This window comes from Lepidochelys olivacea (genome assembly GCF_965140295.1).
Source record: "Lepidochelys olivacea isolate rLepOli2 genome assembly, chromosome: 4".
NCBI lineage: Eukaryota > Metazoa > Chordata > Testudines > Cheloniidae > Lepidochelys > Lepidochelys olivacea.
This window is the reverse complement of record NC_140414.1, coordinates 65188899-65209795: the sequence shown is the minus strand read 5'-3', so window position 1 is coordinate 65209795 and position 20897 is coordinate 65188899. Positions and strand designations below refer to the sequence as shown.

Below are 20897 nucleotides of genomic sequence, written 5' to 3'. Positions count from 1 at the left end.
AGAGAGTAAAGATGTTTACGTTTTATTCTCTGTTCTCCTGAAGACTTATGGTGACTATTTGGACATATCACTTGTCCTCAGTTTCCCTCTGGGGATAACAGTATACTTCCCAGGTGATTAATATTTATAAAGCCTTGTTTTAAGATCGAAAATGGGGGGAGGGATGATAGCACTGCCTAATTGAGGTTGCCTCCCACTTCCCATTTAAGCCTCTTTTTCAGTTGCTTATAACTTTAACAAACTTTAAACATTCAGGTTCAAATTTTCCATAACAGGTGTTTGTCTCAGGTTAAAAGAAAAGGAGTACTTGTGGCACCTTAGAGACTAACCAATTTATTAGAGCATAAGCTTTCGTGAGTTACAGCTCACTTCCTCAGATGCATATCATGGAAACTGCAGCAGGCTTTATATATATTACTCTGAAACCTGTCTCAGGTTAGCGTGTTTTGGAAAATTTCATCCAACATAGTTCAGTCATGTTAGAGAATGTGGCTAGGGAAAAATGTTGTTTTACCGATGTTAAAATATTCCAGACATCTTTTCTTTAGAAAGCTCTAGTGTCAGTGTCAACATGCTTTGGAGGATGGACTTGAACTTTGGCAAAGTGGTGGGTTTTTTTAATCAAGGATGTGCAGTGTGACATCCCCATGAAAATCCCCTCAAATTTGACCAAGTTATAAGACTTTCCAAAAATCACAAGTTTGCACACGCTCGGTAGAGACTTCAGAGATTTTAGCAGCTGAAATTTATATGAAGATTCCATCCTCACTGAGTATGCTCGGTTCCTTTCATAGTTCCCGGTGCTGACCAGACTGCACATGCACCATCCCCACATAGCGAATGAGCATGCTTCATCCCTTCTCAGTTGTTACATATGATAGGGCTGGACATGCACCATCACTACAGAACATCTGAGCAAAGCTAGACCTCCCCTGTATTGGAGCCTGTTTCTGCCATGCTTTCAGTGACCACCCCCTATGCTGGCAGCATGGAAGGAGGAAGATGACTGATTTGAATTCAGAGAGGACTGTGAGGGGAAGGAAAGGAATAGTTTGGGACAAGGAGTCTGATGAGACTGGATAAGGGAGAAAGACTGATACCGCTTAGGCAAGAAGACTGGAAAAGGGAGCCTGGTGGACAGGTTAGGACTGTGAGGCAGGGACTGGTTGATTGGGTAGACTGAGAATGGGAGCCAAAGGGTGGTGAGAGGAAGTTGGGAGAAATTGGGCAAGGAGACTAGGACTAGAACCTGGGGTGGGGAGTTGGAACTGATTGGACAAGGAACGTAGGACTGGGAGGCGGTTCAGGGGAGGCTGAGACTGGGGGCCAGTGAGGGAAATGGGGAGACACAGATTAGATGGGGAGCTGCGGGAGAGAGTCTATTGTCTAGACAAGAAGACTGAGACTAGGAACCAGTGGCGGGGGACAGGGTGAGGAGGGATGGGATACAGATTTAACAAGGAGTTGCAGTGCAGCAGAAATGGGACTGGCTGGACAAAGAGACTGGTACAAAGAGCTAGGAAGGGGAAGAGACTGGGAAAAGCAATCAGGGAGCAGGTAGGAAGAGAGACTGCCATTGGATGAGGATCCATAGAGGGAAACTAGGACTGGAAACCAGTGGGTAGAGGGCAGGAAAAGAGAGCAGATAAGAAGCTGGAAGGAGATACTGGTACTGGCTGGGCAAGGAGACTGCAGCTTGGTGATGGGGAGGACCTCGTGGTTCCAAGAGTGAGCAAGGAGGGGGAGACTATGACTGTCTGGGCAAGGAGACTGGGGATGAGAAGCCTGAGGTGTGGAGAATGGGACTGGGGAGGCAAGTAGAATGGAATTCGGACTAAGAACTGGGGTGGGAAACAAGTCAGAACAGGGTGAGTTGGAGGGGACAGTCAAGAAAGAGTCAGGCTTGGCAGGAATGGGCAGAAGGGTCTCTGATCACTAGAACACACTCCACTGCAGGGCCTGGATTGGAACCCAAGTTTCCTGAATATCACCATTGGTCTGCTGTCAGGAAATATCTGAGACACCCACTGACAAAGTGTCTCTCTCATCCCCGATTAGTGCTAATGCATATGGAGAATGACAACATACTATTGCTGTTAGTTACTTCATTTGCTCAACTGATGGAGGTCTGAGTAGTGGAACTGAAGATTGCAGTCCCACTGATGACTCAGGTAGGTGTCAATATGATGCCACATGATGGAATTTTGTTTTTTCAGTTTGCTTTTTTAAAAACCTAGGAAATTATAAAAAAAACAAAAAAAAACCCAACATTAAAAAACATTATTAAGGTTGCAAAGACAAGCTGCATAAGTTAGGAAATGCCAGATGTAGGGTTATCTTAATTTAGCCCCCTTGTCCATATTCATTACAGTTAGGTTTGGTTGAATTTGGTTTTTTTAAATCATTTTGATGGCTAATATTGATGCTTATTTTCACAGTGACACAAAATTATAGGGTTAAACCATTTTTTCATTTTTTATCAACTTACATTTTCACAGGTGTAAAAAATTAATGGGGGGAAGTCAGACAAGAATGATTTAGTGACAGCAAACAGATTCAAAAATTTAAAGGCTTATAACCATTCAAAGACAAATTGTCAACATCACAGGTCAATATATACACACAGTAAATATTCTTAAATCAAACTCTGATAAGTTCTCAAGCAGCATTTTTCTTTGCCTATCTATACATTTATATTATTGATGGAAATTTTTTTGTCAGTTTGTGTGATGAAATCAATGTTTAGCTACATTTACTGATAAAAATATATTTCTTTGAAGCCTAATTATGGTGCTGTCTTTATATGATCACATTTACCACAGGACCCTGTTTCATTGAGAGCACAAGATGGACCTGCTCTGGGGATGAATCAGGGTTGTTTAGTGAAGGAGGCAGTTGTCTAGAGGACTGCTGCTTCATTTGCTGCAGAAGATGGAAGGTGTGCAGTGAATGAGGCAGGGGATTGCTAAAAGACAAAGGAGGGTCTCATGGTTAAGCTAGTTGAATGCTGCCCTAGAGGACAGGATTCTGTCCCTGTCTCAGCCACAGAGTTCCTATGTCATAGGCAAGTCACTCAAATCAGACTTTTTACAGGTAGTCACTAATTATGTGGCCCTCACTTTTTGGGTGTCCATCTTGATATCCTGGGGTCTGAGTTGCAGAAATGCTGAGCACTCACAAATGCAACCGAAGTCAGTGGGAGTTGTGACTGAATATATAAAATGCTATATAATGCTAAGTAATCTGAAAAATCAGGCCCTAGGCATCTTAAATTTAAGGACCCAGAATTAGCAGACACTTTTGACCTTTGTCTCTGTCCCTTAGCAACCAATGTATAAAATGGGGATAATAGTGCCCCTTCATCTCACAGGGGTGTTATGAAAATAAATTAATTTGTCTGTGAAGCACTGAGATATAGGGATAAGTACCATTGAGAAACTCATGAGGAAGTTGATAATTCTGTCTTCAGATCATGGTTTGAATAGTGTACAGTTAAATAAGACATGGGGCCACCCACTGAACAATGAGCATAAAACAAAATATTGAATAGCTGCTCATTAAGTGAGCACCATCCCTCCTGTTAACTGAATGAGGCTGGGATTCTGTGGATAAAAAAAGTATGCAATCATGTAATCAAATACTTATATTCTGGCATTTCCTAACTTGTGTGTGCTTGACTTTGCAATCTTAATAATCTTTTAATGAAGGGTTTTTTTGATTAATAGTGCAAAAGTTCAGTCTTTGTACCCATTTAGTCCTTTGTTGTACCTCAGCTGAGATTCCTGGCTCAATCTCCAGTCTCTTCTGTTATGAACTTTAACCCCACCATTCATCTGCTCTACATCCCTAGTACTGGAGAGATTGGGAGAGGAACAATTTTATAAATATAGGTTTAACTTGTATTTCCAAACAATCCACATACATTACAGTACAGGAACTGTTAGCAAATATTTTAAATGGAGCACTGGTATCTTCTACAGTTGAGGTTGCTGGAGTGTTTCTTATTCTAATCATCTGGAAATAGGAATTCATATTTTTCTAACACATTCATCTTTCAGGCTGCAATTTGCAGACAGGCCTCATTTCTGCTCAAGCGTGATATTTTTTCTTTAAGTCTAAGCAAAAACAGTTGAGCCATTTGTGTTCAAGGAGAAAATATACTTCTTCCCTGTAAATACAAATTCTTGTGACTTTTTGTAAATGAGCTCTATAACTGAAACATGTAGGCAGAAAGCTGTAATTTGGCAGAGAAATAATCTTCATTGAGTGTTCTGGTCACAGTCAGTGTTGATTTGGTAAAGTTATAAGCCTTTGGAAAAAGTTACACACAGTAAGTTTTAACAGGGGAATCACAGATGCATGTTGTTCCCACTGAAGTCAGAGGAATACATATGCTTTTACTCAAGGGCAATTTGATCCCAGTTTTTTAACAATGATAATTGTATTTTAAATAAGGATCAGTCAGCAAATTCAGCTAGACACTTAAAACATTACAAAATGTATGCAAGGGATCAGAACCTGGCCCTTGGCTCTGTCATCTTTGCAATGCCTTTGAAGAGCAGCCAGGGATTACTCTAATTGAGGGGGAATCCCTGGGTGGTTGATGGCTGTACACAACCCACTTCCCCTACCTTTAGCTTGGATGTTGGGATCCAGGGGAGGTGTGCTAAGAGCAGGGCCAGAATACATTGCACTGTGGTAATCTCAGCTAAAGGACTGTGTGAAATTCTGTCTCCTGCAATTAGAGCAGAGTATCACGGGAAAGCAAAGGTGGTACAGAGCCGCTTCCACTAGAGAGAGATGTCCTACACTGACCACAGGTCACCTAAACCTGGGAACTGACTCAGGGTTTGTGCACTGAGTGAAGGAGGACTCTGTATCAATATTAGCTGTGCCACTATTGAATAATACAGCAAACTTAAACTAATCAAAAATCACCAATAGCATTTTAATGCTAATTGTATAGTACCTTAGTGAGACTGTCACAGGGTCTCTCCACTCAGAAAATGTTCCTACAATCGAAACTAGTTCTTTCTATGGTGTAATGTTTTACTGTAATCTCTGTCCTTCTGGGGATTATATAGCTCTGTGGGTGATTTCTGTAATTCAATCTAGTCTTTCATTATAAGTAACAGACCGTCTTAATTACAACATGCCACATAACAAAATGTTAAAGGTTCTAGAAATGTTGCCAACAGGAAAAGGATTGGACAATGCGAATTTTGATTAATTAAGAGAGCTGGCAGTACTGACTGGGAAATAAGATTTTGTGTCCTCTGGAAACTGTGTAATTTTGGTGTAGAAATGTTTCCATTTGTTGTGAGTTGTAATAATTAAGTGGTTTTAAAAAAGTTGTCTTCTGAGATAGAAAAAGTTTGCTGATGTTGAGTACATATGAATTGTGAAATATAGATATTTACTTAACTAATTTTTTCTCTTCTGAGGGAAGTTATAAAGCTGTGTTTCAGTAGGTAGTCTGCTTCAGTTGTAATATAGTATGCTAATCGTGTGGAGGGAAGATTGATTAAATAGGCCTCAGAATAATGACTCTTTCTAGAGAATGGAAACTGCCACAAGTACTCCTTTTCTTTTTGTGGATACAGACTAACACGGCTGCTACTCTGAAACCTGACAGTTGGTTTTGAAGACTATTGCACGTCAGACAAAGATGAAAATGGGTATTATATGTTTGTTCTCTCTCCTACCCCCTCTCAAACCACCCATAGCAGTGGAAGAGTAGATGTGTTTCGCCACCCCTTGACCTTACCTGGTGCCACCCAGGGGGCCGCTCAAAGATTCATGGATTTGTAGGATTGATCTGGGAACGTTGTTACACAACACCTGGTGCAGTGCCATCACCCATAGTCACTCTGGCTGGCACAACAATCCTTAGTAGACTATGCATGTGTGTATGTTTCCTCTCTTCCTCAAAAAGGAAGGGAACTAGATTGCCAGATATAGTCACCATTAAAATATTTGCATCTGCCAATTCTTAGCTTTCCATATATTTTTCCCATATAATTAGAATAAGTAGTATTACACCCTATATTTAGACTAAATAATATCAGAGAAACTAAGTTTCTATTGTGTGATAACTATTGGCAAATAGTGACTCTTTGGGCTAATATAATGGTCATGATTCAAGCAAAGAAATTAATAGGTAAAGCAAGTTTTGTGGGGGAGGGGCTGTTTCATCAGAGAATGACTGGCAATCATGAGCAGTGGGGGAAAGCAATCATCAGTAATGTACCAGAAGAGAAGAAAATGGAAAAGTAAAATAGAAACACAGTACTTTACTTTAACCTCCTAAGAAAACTGCTAATGATAACTTGACTACCTCACCCTGGAGCCCATTTTGTTGAAAAGTACATCCACCTAGGTTATAAAGTCTATCTTGTAATCTTTAGTAAATGGGTAGAGCTTGTCCATGCTGATCACCTATACATTTTCTCTGTTGTGGCTGAGAACTCACTAGTCCCAGAGTGAGTTAGCAGATTTACAGGGAGAGGCAAATCCATGGTTTTAAGTGGCTCCGCTATGCAATTTTTGAATCCACAAAGCAATAATATCCTCTGCTTGTTTTTACCCTGACAGTACCGGTGCTAACTTATTTTCCATAGCTGTTTATTCCTTTAACAGTGATCTTAAATCTTCCATGTACATCCAGCATGTGCCTTTTTTTTCTCTCATGAACTGTGTTAGAGTAGGAGGAGTTAAGTCTCCTGAGACATGTGCAACTTTGTTCACATCTGACGTATGAAGTCAGCTCAGGACCACTTTGTTTTCATAGAATCATAGAATATCAGAGTTGGAAGGGACCTCAGGAGATCATCTGGTCCAACCCCCTGCTCAAAGCAGGCACAATTCCCAATTCCCCCCCCCCCCCATGGCCCCCTCAGGGACTGAACTCACAACCCTGGGTTTAGCAGGCCAATGCTCAAACCACTGAGCTATCCCGTTTTCATAAAATACACAGCACTGAGGCTTAATGGATAATAGTATAAATGCCAAGATTTGATGGGCAGAGTTTAAGATGATGTAAGTTTATGATGATGCTAGTTTAGTTGGGAGATGCTCTTTACCTTAAGAATAAAGTTAGTATTACAGAAAAAACATATTTAAACCCATAAAAGAACCTACACATATGCTAATAAGTTTACCAGGCATCACCCCACCCTAGGGGCTTTTTGTGGTTACAAGTTCATGAGAGTTCATCACACTCTTACTTATGTCAAAGTCTTTCCAATCCTTACATAAGGATTGAGGCCCTCCATAGACAAGGGGTCCGGTCCGTTTGCTAGATCAGGAAAAAGGCGCTGAGTCAGCTTAAAATCCAGGCTTTTATCCAAAAGTTGTAGGAGGATTCTGTTATGTTTTGGGTTTAGTTTGTGGGTTGATTTTTTTTGTCTGTTGATCCTGGAGAATCCACTTGGAATTAATACATATGTATATCTCCATGGGGGAAGGGTGGCTTCAAAAACTGATAACAGAGGAAGTTCATGAGCATCCTCTCCTTTCTACTAAAGAAGGTCCATACAATGCCACAACACATACATGATTTCATTTTAATACAATGTACCCTAAAGTTACTAACCCTAATTCAATAAGATTTAGCTTAATTCTGTACAATTTAGCTTAATTCCATAAGATTTGATCAGGATATTGTCAGTCTGTCATAGCCATATCCAGCTTAGTTTGTCCTCTGGAATATTGAAACTGTTTAGGGTCTGTCTGCTTAGTCTTTTCCTTTCGCTGGGAAACTACCATTTTGTGTGGATAGGCTCTTCCTTTACTTCCTTTCAAGTGATGTCTAGCTCTTTATGGAGAGCCTCATTTGAATGTATTTTTGCTAGGTTTAGAATTCTCAGATTGTTCAGCCTGCAGCTCAGAGATGTTAATTACCTTCTTTAATCTAGTCTCAAAAAATTCCACTGGGAAAATTCTTTCCTGGGAATCAATGGCAAACTTGATTTACTTTGATTTGTAGAATTCCCATTTTGCCACAGACTTCCTGTGACTTTGGGCAAGTCATTTTAATCTCTGCCTCAGTTCCCATCTGTAAAATGAGTATAATGCTTTTCCACTTAATGGGTGTTGACAATAAATCAGTGAATACTTGGGAGACACCTAGATTCTACAGTTTAGGGGCTACATAAATACATATATAGAAGATGGACAGTAACAGGGTGCTGTTTTGGCACTGCATGTCTTTTCTGAGGCAGAACTTCTGTGGTACATGGAGCAGGCATGCAGAGCTTACGGGATACTTTGCTCCTTGACTGACATCTCTAAACTTTCTTACCCTCTGTATAGCAGAAGGAGTAACAACACAATTGTTCAGGAGTTCCAGAATCATTCTCAGAAGAGGAAGCTGGAAGCTACGTCATCTCTTTTGGCCAGGTGTGGGGAGACGTGAGGGGAAAGAAACTCCCAATTTATCAGATCTCTTCTAACTTTAACTGAGAGGAAAAATGGAAATTCCAAGCGGGCTCAAGGGAAAGTTCTCTTCTAAAAATCCCAGTGACATGCCCCTGGGTTGTCATCCTACTCCTGAGGACAGGGCCGGCTCAAGGCACCAGCCTAGCAAGCAGGTGCCTGGGGCGGCAAATGGGAAAGGGTGGTACGGCGTCTGCTTTCGGCGGCACGCCTGCGGCAGCCCCTCCTCCTGTTTCCTGTTCAGCAGCACGCCTGCGGCAGCTCCTCCACTTCCCTCTTCGGCAGCATTTTCCTTCGCTGCTTGTGGTGGCAAAAAAGGTAGAGCTGGCCCTGCCTGAGGAGAAGTAAGATTCTCATCTAGGCATTGCCCCTGGATTTTGCACTGCACCCCAAAATGTCTGTAATGCCCTTTGGCTAACAGGCATCTAATGAACTTTTGATTATACAGTTCTCCTTTATGGTTATAGAAACCTACATTTTTCACAAACTGAAAAAAAACAAACCCATATTTTGTACATCCTTCCTGCACCAAAGTTGGTGGACAGGACGGAAACCAGTCTCTTCCATTCTTCTCTGTCATTTCCTGCTTGAGATTGACTATTCTGTCCTCCCTTCTAACGGTTCTTCTTAACATTTCTCTTGGATACCCTCATTTCCTCACAACAGCTGGTTTTCACTTGACAGTTTTGTGTGGGTATCTATATGTTGGCATTCGGAGTACATGCCCCAGATACCTTTAGAGCTTCCTTCTGATTCTGGTGGAAAGAGCTGGTTGGTGGTATTTCAGATCTCTTCGTTGGTGCTGAAGTCTTTGCAGTCAATGTTCAGAATCTTTCGTAGGCACTTATTTTGGAAGGTGTCTAGTTTTATGTCTGTTTTAGTAGATCTCCAACTCTTGCTGCCATATATTAGCCCTGAGCTTGTTTAAACTGAAAATTCTCAGTTTTGTTCTAGTACTGTATATCTTTGATTGCAATACTTCGTTGAGTTGCCTGTCCTATCGTTAATGTCTCACTTCCTCTTGAGGTCTCCTTTGGTTAAAATGGTGCTGCCCAGGTAGATGAACTGTTCAACTTCCTTGATATTTTTGCCTTCTAATGTGCTGTTACTGCTTGATGTCTGGGTTTCAGTAATGTTTGTTCTAGCATAATTAATTTTCAGCCTCATTTGGCTTGCTATTTTTGCCAAGTTGTCTGTCTGTCTCTATCTTTTCAGGGGTATCTCCGGGTAGCACAATATCATCAGCAAAGTTGCTATACCAGTGTTTGTGTTGCTAATACACTTCTTCATTATCTACAGCAATGCCAAACAACAATGGAGATAAAATGCAGCCCTGTTCCATGCCAGCATCCACACTGAACCACTCTGTTGTCCGGTTGTTCACCCTCACAGAACAATTGGCATCTCTGTACATGGCCTTGTTAATATTGACAGTTTTAACTGGGATTCCATAGGATTTTAAAATATTCCATAATATATGTCAGTGCAAGCTGTCAAATGCCATTTGAAAATAAAAATAATTGATGAAGAGTGGAGCTTGCCATTCTATACATTTTTCTATGATGGACCTTTAGTGTAAATATCTAATCTACATGGGATGTCTTGGGCCTGAGTCCACCCTGTTCTTCTCAAAGGTTTGCATCCTCTGCCTCTTTCATCCTGTGCAGTGTCATACTACAGAAGGCTTTCCCTACAACAGAGTGTAGTATAACTCCTCTCCAGTTGTTGTTCAGTAAGATCACCCTTTATCTGATAATTATTCCATGTTTCCACTGTTCAGGTGGGGTCTCTTCTTCCCAAACTTTATTGAACAGCTGTATCAATTTTGGTAGAATAGTTGTATCAAGTAATTGTAAAACAAAAAATGTTGTTTGGAAAATTGTGTGTGAAATATTCAAACTTTTCCTTAAGATTTTTCTAAGTGTGAGAGAGAAACCATCAGACGATTTGTGTGTGGACACCAGAAGCAGACATTAGAAGCTTTTTAATGTTTGGGGGGGTTTGTATAACCCTCAACTAATTTTAAAAATAGGGAGATTTTCTGGGAAGAGGATGCACAGAATATTAAAGGTGCATTGGGAGGACTGCCTTCCAAGGAAAACTTGGACATACTCTTGAATTTTACAGATTACTCACTATAGTAATAAATATTTTAATCTGTATTACATAATTTTCTATTTTAAAAGTTGGAAGTGTTAAATTTGCCAAACCATATTGTGTCGCCAACAGAATATTTCAAACATCTTTTTGGCAAATAATATATTTCAAATTATTTTAAAATTAACTGCACTTTTGAAGTACTAATTTGTGTCCACTGAAAGCACTAATGTAAAAGTCCAGTTAACTGGCTGAGGGCTACACTATAATTGCAATAAGTGGCAATGAGCTTGCTTGCTTCAACTGGAAAAATCTGAAGCATGCTGCACTTTCAAATATAAAAAAATGGTTTGATAACATTCTACCAGCCTCCAAGGCTACTTTAAAAAATCAGTTTTATTTTTCAAAGAAAAGATGAAGATAAGTTTAAGGAGGGGAATGTTGGTGTGGGGGCTATTTAATTTCCTGTTCAAGCCCTTCCTGTACTCTGTGCTTACAGGCTCCCCGGAGCTGAGCACCATATAATTGATGTGCAGCCTGCATTGCTGAAGGTTGGACTGCACCATTCCGTAAACGAGGGAAGATGTAATCTGATCCTCTGCTGCTAAGGGAGGAATCTGTTAAATCAAGGCTTTGACAGGGCACAGTCTCCTCCAATAATCTTCCCCCTCTCTCCCATTATTCCCTCAAGTTCTACTCCAGCAAGCTGCATGTATGTATGTGCCCCGAGAAGCAGTTTGATACTGAGCTTCATTTGCCTTTACAGTGGAGTTTTGTTGCTGGTTCTGCTGCCTAATCTTCCTTTTCTGACGTGCCCGAGCATGTCCACATTAGAGTCTGTGACATACCTACCTGAAAAAGGTTTATATTGTCAGAGACTACCAAGCAGTCGGACGCTCGGGGGCACAGAATCACTGAAGGGAAAAAATACAGAAAACATGGGTTTCTACGGCACTTTAAAAATGATTTTTTACAAAGTAAGTATCTGTTGTTTCTTGTTTGAGAGAGAGTGTGTGTGTGTATGTGTCTGTGTTAAAGAAGAAAAAAATCCGTATCATCAGAGATGGCTGCAGTATCTTCTCTTTTTGGTGGGTGGCTGGATGCCTGGCATTCTATTCTACACAATGAATGAAGGCAAATAATGAAATGGCTAAATGAGATGCGAAAAGCTTTTATTTTAGGAATCTGAGTAAGAAGTGATATGTTGATCTGAGAATTTACCTTCAAATAAACTGCTTGACTTTCAAAATGCAGCTCATCTATACATTAACCTGAAAGCACTTTATGCATAACTGTTCTTTAGTAAATCTTCTTTCTGTACCTTACCTGTCTCTCAGGCTTATTTTATTTTAATTTTGCTGTGAATGTAGAAAAAGATGCAAGTAATGATGTGGATATTTACATGTAATGCAGTGTGCTATGGAAGACTTTGATACCACTCTGTATTTCTGGTAATGATGCAGAATACAGTTTGATATTTTGACTGCAAGATCAGTTATTTCAGTAAATCAACACTAAGGACTCTAGTACGTATATTCACAGAGAATTATTTCACGAGGATGTTTTCTCGAGTATTTCTGATACAAGTTTTCAGTTCCACAAAAATCATCTTGAAATCTAAATTTTATCACTAGAGCAATCTTCTGGAAACAAAGTTTTATCTTAGTATGGTAAATGCAATTGTGTCAATGAATTTAGTTGGCACCCTGTGAAGTGCTGAAAGCGCATATATGTCACTAAGCTGATAAGAACAGATGAAAAAGTTTCTTAAAATAATTGAGAAAACAGGAAATTGGAGATGTCATTATTAGGTAAATATAGGACTGCATGTTGATTTGAATATTTTCTATGCGCTTGTCGAAGAATAAATGAATATATCTGCTTATACTGTTGCTGGCATTATATTTCTTATATGTAACAATTTTTGCTTTTGAAAAAGGTAAATCTCTTCTTTTGAGAGAGGGAATTAGAAGATAAATATAAGCATTGGTGTGAAGATATTCTCTCAGGAAAATCAGTTTAATTTTTAACTGAGATTAAAAACTTCCTGTAACATTAAAATACTTCCTTAAGATTCCTACTATAAGATTCCTCTAGTATGGTGTTATACTAAACAAATGAGATTTATGCCTTCAGTGGTTTTGCTGTCTTGCTCCTGTACAATGCTAAAAGATGGTCTCCATTATTCTCAGTGTTCCTTAGAACAATTTGGTGGGCAGTGGGAGTGAGTGGGTAGGGTTGGTTCTTGCATTTGGGATTTGTTATGTGGGGTTTTTGTGTTTGTTGTTCTGTTTAACGTTTTTATGGTGACATGGTTATTTGTGTGCCATGTGAGGCATGGGCAAGAAAACAAGGTTTAGCTATAAGGCAAGCTATTTTTCTTTTTTAATGAGTATGTATAACCTGAGTAGTCCTTTCTCTTAATTACTAATGGAACAAAATACAAAAGCTTTATTGAATGTTTATTAAGTGACATGTAAATGTCTGAATATTTTAAAGGGAAATGTTTCTAATGCAAACATTTTTTATAGCTGTAGAGAAACCAATTCATTTTAGGAAGGAAGACTGGTGCAATAAATGGTTGAATCCAATCATAAAGATGAATTTATAATATCTGCAACATTTTAAAAAACAGAGAACCACTTAGCATTACACATCCAAGATATCAACTTAAAACCATTAATTTTAACAGATTAAATTAGAGAAACTAAAAACCCTTAAAATATTTAAGGTCCAAATTGATACACAGGTAGTTTATACATTCTGCAGCCAATAGCCGTTGTTGCTCTACTAATGGCTAAAATGTTTTCCTTACAATAAAAACAAAACTTTATTTGGCATAAAATGTGTGGTTGAAGATTACCAGCATATGCAGCAAGTAATCCTTATTTGTCTGGCTGGATGAACATGCCTTTCACTGGTTTCCATCTCTTTGGTAATTTTTGCAGATTTCCTTCTCCTTTTAACAGCTGCCCTGATCATTATTTGTTTTTTGATCATATCTAATTGTGGGTGACATTCTAGACGAGATTTATTCTTTTTCATTCTACCCCTTTTGTGAAAATGTCAATATCCTCTTTAAGTCATTTCATTTAAGTCAGTGTGATTTCATAAATGTTTGAAATATTAAATTAAAAATGTTAAGATGAGTCATTTTTAAGTATTTGAAATGTTTTTGTCTTAATGCCTAAAATATACATTTGGTCTACAGTACACAGAGACAATCCAAAATGTAACCCACTTCTCATTTTCAGACTTTACAGTTATAATAGCTATGAAACTGAAATAATAGGGGTGGAATTCTTTCCAGAGATTTCACAAAGATCAGTTTTTTAAATAAACCTTTAGATAGTTATATCCAAATAAAAACTAAGATAGTTTTAAGTATCTTTAGTCATAAAATAGATACTTATTAACACTATTTCACATTTGTTACTTCTAGTTGTAAACTAGAACATTATTTTAAATTATTTTATTAATGGAGGTTTCTTATGAAAATTCAGAATTAAAGTAAAAGGAAAAATGTGTTCATTTTAGATATTAGAGACATGATTTATGCTGGTCATACAACTAAATCTTTGGGGTGTTTTTTTTCCCCTCCTCACCTTGCAGATGAAGAGAAAGTTGGACCATGGCTCCGAGGTCCGTTCTTTCTCTCTGGGAAAGAAACCCTGCAAAGTCTCAGAATACACGAGGTAATTAAATGTAATAACAGATGACCTGGTCATGATTCTTATGTGTACATCCTGTCTTTCCAGCTGCTCAACCTGAATCATAGCTCATCTTAAACGTTAACTCCATAGAAGAGAACCGGTGGTATTATCACTATTAGCATGTAGTTCAGTTGGTTAAAATTATGGTAACTGAAGTTGAGTTTTAATAGAGTAGCCGAAGTCGTATTTCTTCTTTTGAGGTTTGCTTTCAATTTCTAATATATTGCCCATCTCTGAAGAGCTTTCTACAGGGCAGAAGCATTTCTCAAAATAAAGTGTGAAATCAATACAGTTTTAAAAGGGACTTAATAGTAAGAACTTCTAAAAAGAAAGGCTTTTACAAAATATGATCAAATGTATCAATTTACTAAGGCAACTGAAATAGTTGAGTGGAAATTTATGTAGGCAGAACTGAACATATGATCCTAAGCCAATTACGAAAAAATACTTGCTACCTACATTATGGTATTATTGAGTCCCCGTTCTTCTCCCTTACTCATGTTGATTAGTATGTTAGTGCACAAGTAGTTCCATTTATTTCAGTGAGACTCCTTGCAGAGTAAGATAATAATCAACATGAATAAGAAAGTAGAATAGGGCAATTTCTGAATTAGCAAGTATATTTTATTTGCTAAAGATAAGATCTCAAATGGTCTATATGCATACATTACAGTATGCTCAATAGTTGCCATAACAACTAGATATAATTGTTCTCTGATCTCCTGCTGCATTCCATCATTTTGGAATTTGCATCATTGTAAAACTTTTCCTGCTACTTTCCAGTTAAAATTGGCTTAGGAAGTCAGTTCTTGAATACAACACTGTTGATGTATCTTGAAAGTGTAAATTACGTTTTATACGTCTCTCCATTTAAGAGGCTTATTGCACAAATGAAAAGTTCAGAAAATGTGGGAAAATATGTTCTGTGTTTGATCTTTGATTTTGTAAATGGCAACATTAAAGAACAACAGACCTTCTCTTGTTAGTGAGCAAATATAACCATTCTGATCTCTCTAGTTGGTATATTATTTTTAATTGTTCTCAGTTTTCTGAACTCATTCTGCCAAAAACCTGCTTCTTTCTGTCACAGTTCCTCATATAACACAGTCCTTGGTGTCCACAAAAAAGGACAATTCAGTAAAGTAAACTGTTTGTCAAAATATATGTACTTGTTTTCAGAGGGATTGTTACTTGTCCAGCTTCCTAGAACATGTTACTATGTTTTAATAGAATGAAAACAAACATTCAGAAAGTTCTAAACACAAAAAGAATAAAGTATGAATAAAGATCCTGTTTAATGTGATTTCAAACGAAAAAGAGTTTCCTTTAATTTCTGTTGTGGATGACTGCAGTTTTGACCAAAAAGTCCAATGTAGCAGTGAAAGACATTTAAATAAAGGTATAACACCCTCTACGTTAAAATAAACAGCCACCAAGCATTTTATTTACTTCAAATACGTATTTTAATGCCTCTAGCCTAAAGACAGCATTTATATTTCATGTTGTTTAGAACAAGTTTCTAATTTTCTAGCCCATTTTATCACCAACATTCAAAAGCTAGCCTCTGTAGATACTTACCTTCTAGAGAAATTGACCATATTTGGTCCTACTGATGACAGTTGAGAAGATGTGAAAATAGTGTCTCTCAGAAACACAGATAGCCTTTGCTTGTTCACCCACACCAAGGGTAGAATTCAGCTCCTGTGCACAGGACCAGTACAAGACCTATGCACCAGTTAAATTCCACATAAGCTTAATTCACAGAGGCTTATTTTGGAACTGAAGTGTTGGATTGGCTTTTTGCTGGCCCTCTGCACAGGGGTGAATAGAATTAGATAGAAAAGTCATTGATTTTAGAAGTATCATGGATTAACTTAAAAGCATGACTTTTCTAAGTCTTCTTTCCATTGGAATTCAGAAGGTTGAGTTTATATACAGGAAAAAAACCCTTTTCATAAATAATATAGGACAGTCTAATGACTTTTTGAGTCATTTGATCATATTATATTTAATATTGTTTAGGTACAATGATTTAATTCTTGCATCTCAGTGTTTCTGTGTGTTCTCCTTGTTGTTAGAAGGAAAGACTCACAGGTCTGATGAACCTGGGGTTTGTTTGCACCCATTAAAAAAAACCCCATTGGGTTATTTGCATTCACTGAATGTCCTTAAAAGACAACTGTGTTCTGTGAAATAAAGTGCTCTGTATTAGCTTTTGTTTACATTGAAATAACAAATAAAGAAATAAACCTGTTCTTATCAGTCTTTAATCTTCATCAGTTTATGCAAATTATTGGTACATACTGGGGGAAAAAAGAAATAAAAACAAAATTAGTTAAATAAATTAGTTACAAATAAATCTATATTGCATCAATTTACAGCAATACTCTGTCCAGTGAAATCCTGAAGAGCAAATCAGCTAAAGGACTAGATTTACTGCAAAATATTAAGTATTTTAAAACAAAATGTTTAGGTATCTCCAGTGTATTTGAATTCTACATGTTCTGCAATAGTTTGTACAGATAACTATGTTTTAAATAGGTGATCCAAACTTAAGTAGGGACTATGCAGGTCAGATATCTTGTAAATGAAGTGTTTTACATGATGTAAGGTGAGAGAAAATTGATGGCTGGACAACATTACTGTGGTAGCCTTCTCTTGGAGTTTAGACCAGTCAGATGGAATGGAGTTCAGGAAAGGGAAAAAAAAAAAAAAAAAACCCCACACCTCAGGCAGAAACCTATATTACTGTGTCTGATCTTTTAAATATGTGAGAAAACTGTGTGTAGATAGGGCGCAACTTCTGCCTCCCACCCCCCTGAAATAGTGAGGTTGGTATTAATCCATCAATATGCAAACTTTTAAAATACAGTAATATATATTGAAGTTAAACTATTCTGTTATCATTATAAAATAGTAATAGCCTCTTGCTAACAAAATATATATCAAGGACTTAGATAATGGATTATTTTGTTGTTTGGCAATGAGGCAGCAACATGTTTTACCTTTACAGTTGAGACTTGTGAACTCCTGCTTTCCGCATCACCAGAGACCAGGCCCACAGGAAACATGACACATTTGGTCTTCCTAGAGTGAAAGGATATATAGTCTTACTGCATCTCTTACATAAGCACTCTCTGCTGGCCAGTTGATAGTATTCATTTGGCCTTCAGTGGATGCTACCCATTTTTTTCCTCGCAGAAAGATGAACACTAGAATGACAGAAACAGCTGTATTGATGAGAGTGAGGAAACTGACTCCTTGAATGATAAAGTAGACTGTTCAAACTGTTGTTGCCTGGGTAATCTCACATAAAAATCAAAACATTATTTTATATTAATTCTGATTTGTAACTGCTGTACTAAAGCATTTTAAGTATATAGACATTTTATTTTTCAAAATGCAATAATTTCTGTGACTTTCACTTATTTGTATCATAGCACTACTGGGCTTGTGCCATGTTCTGCAACACCTACTACTTTTGGGGACCTGAGAGCAGCCAATGGCCAAGGACAACAGCGGCGCCGGATTTCATCTGTCCAGCCACCTACAGGACTTCAGGAATGGCTGAAAATGTTTCAGGTAATCAGCAACTAGAGTGTGAGACTAAATAACCAACTGGAATGGAAAGGAGTACTTGTGGCACCTTAGAGACTAACCAATTTATTTGAGAATAAGCTTTCGTGAGCTACAGCTCACTTCATCACTTCAACTGGAATGGTTCACCTTCATGATTTAAGAAAAAATAGCCAGCTTAATGTATCCCCATTGATTCAATGTAGTCTTGACAAAATAAATGAGCACCAACTTTAAAGGAAATACAGTTTTCCATTCCAGCTAGTTACTGTACAAACTCACAAAAATTTTGCTTTCTTGGGTTTGCTACCAAAATAAACTCTACTGTTAAGTACTTAGAAATTTTTTGTAAACTCTATCCAGCATGTTGCCATTGTGACCTCAATTTAACAAAAGACATGTTCATTTTGAGGCTTGTACGCATTAGTGCATGGTTTGTGTCTGTGTAATTATGATGCTAAATTTATCAGAAATCTGATAATTTAAGTGGAATAGAGGGAAAATCTAGTTTATAATGCTTTAAAAACTTAGTTATTTGACAAAATATATTTCTGATGAAAAGGAAACTCAGTGTTCATTCTTACCATTCTGTGTTTTAATCACATTCTTGGCTTGTGCATATTTGTACAAGAAAGAGCAAAGAGAGAACTTTTTTCTCCCTTCAGATAGTCTGGTCAACAAGGTCTACACAAAAAGCAACACTGACAAAGAGTCTGTAAAATAAAATGGTATGCACCAATATCTCCTACATAGATGTCTATTGTGTGTTTAAAAATATGAAAAAAACTACCCACTGATTAACAATAAAGCAATATTTTTTTCTTTCTGAACATTACTTCTGTAACGGTTTAAAAAGAAGAGATGGATCAAAGAAAATATAAAATTCATTCCATTTTTATCAGCAATCACTTTTACAGGTTCAGTGTAAACTTACTGACACACTGTTTTAGGCAGAAGTCATTTTTTATAACTTCATGCTCGATGTGCATCATTTGATGATAATTTGATTATGTAACTAATCTCATATGCAATTTGCCCTTAAAAAAATAAAAACCTCTTCCTTCATAAATTATAAATATGTAATCTATTCATACAAAACTCGTACTTTGAAGTGAAGTGGGAAAGACTACATGATTTGCAGCAATAAGCATTCAAATTTAGTTGTTAAAGGTATGCTTTTGTGATGATTTTTCATAGAAAGATATTAATGGTACTTGGTATATGTGCTTCTTTCTAGACATAACATATACTTCAACACAGCTCCTGACTATTAATCAGTTGAAAGCCCTTCTGTTATCAAAAGTTGTTTGTTTCACAACAGAGGTATTTTATTGGTAATTTTAAGTATGCGGCTTACTTTTTCACATGGTCTATAACTACATGCAATAAACGAGCAGGGTGGATTTGATTTAAATCAAATGGATTTAAATCATGATTTAAATCTCTAGTCAGGAAGACTTGATTTAATCATGGATTTCTGCATAAAAGTGCATTCTTGTTGGTTGTTATAACCTTAATACATATTCTTCACAACTCAGAGATAGATGTAGGTTTCATTTTTAGAAGGTACACACCATACATTTTTAAAGTGATTTATTTTATTTAAAGTGTAAAACTTTTCAGATTAGTTTTACAGCTAATCAGAAAATGAATGATCGTTTGGTTATTTCATTTACCAAAGATAATTGATGCAGATAGTTCACCTCCCAGTGACTTCATAAATATCTCCAATTCAAGACGTTAATCATTAATATTTGGAGGATTTTCTTGCCATGCTGTATTAGGAGGAGATCACCACCAGACAGACATTTAAATTGTTTTATTTAACTAAAACAACAATGTTATGTATTCTGGATTTTTTTTCTTCCACAGCAAACACAATATTTTAACAAAACAAGCATATGAATTTTTGAATTTAGTTAAACATTCAAGTTTTTTAAAGTCAGGTTTGTTTTTGTTAAAATTGTTTTTGACTAAAATAGTTAAATGAAATATTGAAAAAAAACCCCACAAAAATTAAATCTACTATGTCAGCCAGGTCAACATGAGAAACTTAAAATATTGGCTTCTACAGTTAACTCAGTCGTCTTCATCTTCATTTTCCTGTTTGTTCATAATCTGGAGAAGAAAAACAAGCTTTCCTGCTTTTTCAGGTCCCAAACGATTTCTCAATTTATAAATTAGCCCAAAGAAGAAAATATTCTTTCTACACCGGCAGAAGAAGCTAGTGAAATTATCACATCAACAGTCTCTGAATCCAAGTGCTTAAGTGATTTCCACCAGTTCGCTGGTGTGACTTCCTTCAAATCATCATCAGCAAACTTATTTTTCTTGAATGGTTCACCCTTAGCTCGGAAGTTTATTATAGTTGGCATTATGGAGGGATGATTGCTGGATGTCCATGTCATAGCCAACCACTCTTCTTCAGCAGTTAAGGTTTGACCCTGGTACCGAGTATTGAGAATATTGGCAAGAAAATGAGATAGTGCTTGTCCCATTATTTTTTTTAGTGCTTGTAATTTAACTCTGTCATTGCATATTTCTCTTTTTAAGATCTCAGTTCCTTTCAAATTTCAACAGCGTCAGCAGTAAAACAGCTATTTCCCTGCATTTTGTTCCAGGCTACAGAAATAGGCTTCAGGGCACTCAGCATGTGTTCAACATTTCTCTTAAGCCCAGTGTTGAGAACTTTGGCTGTGACAGTGCCATCTATTTTTTCACGATTTTGTTCACAAACTGTCATCGGATTAGACCAGTTCTTGATATAGTGCTCAAAACAGTTCACTACTGAGTTCCATCGCACGTCTTGTGGGAGAGTTAGCTTGGTTTCTCCTACTTTTTTTCAGAGTAGCTGCTTCAAAATGGTAGTTACGGAAGTATTTTTCAATCTCAACAACATTAGCCTTTATTTCTGGAACACTGAAGTCTTTGGCTAGAAGGTGCATCAAATGAGCACTGCAACCATATGTTGTTAGCTTGGGACTCTCTTCACTGTTTTCTAAATAATTTCTTCTCATCTTGGGTACATTTGCAGCATTGTCTGTGACCAAGCTGCGTACTAGACATCTGAATTTT

The 20897-nt window shown here is 37.4% G+C and overlaps 1 protein-coding gene across 3 annotated transcripts in view; it reads left to right on the top strand.

The window, feature by feature from the left end:
• FBXW7 (F-box and WD repeat domain containing 7) overlaps positions 1-20897 on the top strand; it is a 274351-nt gene that overhangs the window by 217660 nt on the left and 35794 nt on the right. For 2 of the 3 annotated variants that reach the window (XM_084627545.1, XM_084627547.1), the window contains exons 3-4: positions 14146-14228; positions 17687-17828. In XM_084627545.1, coding sequence (XP_084483671.1) covers positions 14146-14228; positions 17687-17828 — 225 coding nt within the window. Of the gene's footprint in view, positions 1-11178; positions 11511-14145; positions 14229-17686; positions 17829-20897 lie in introns of those variants that run through there. The other variant, XM_084627546.1, reaches the window with a different exon arrangement.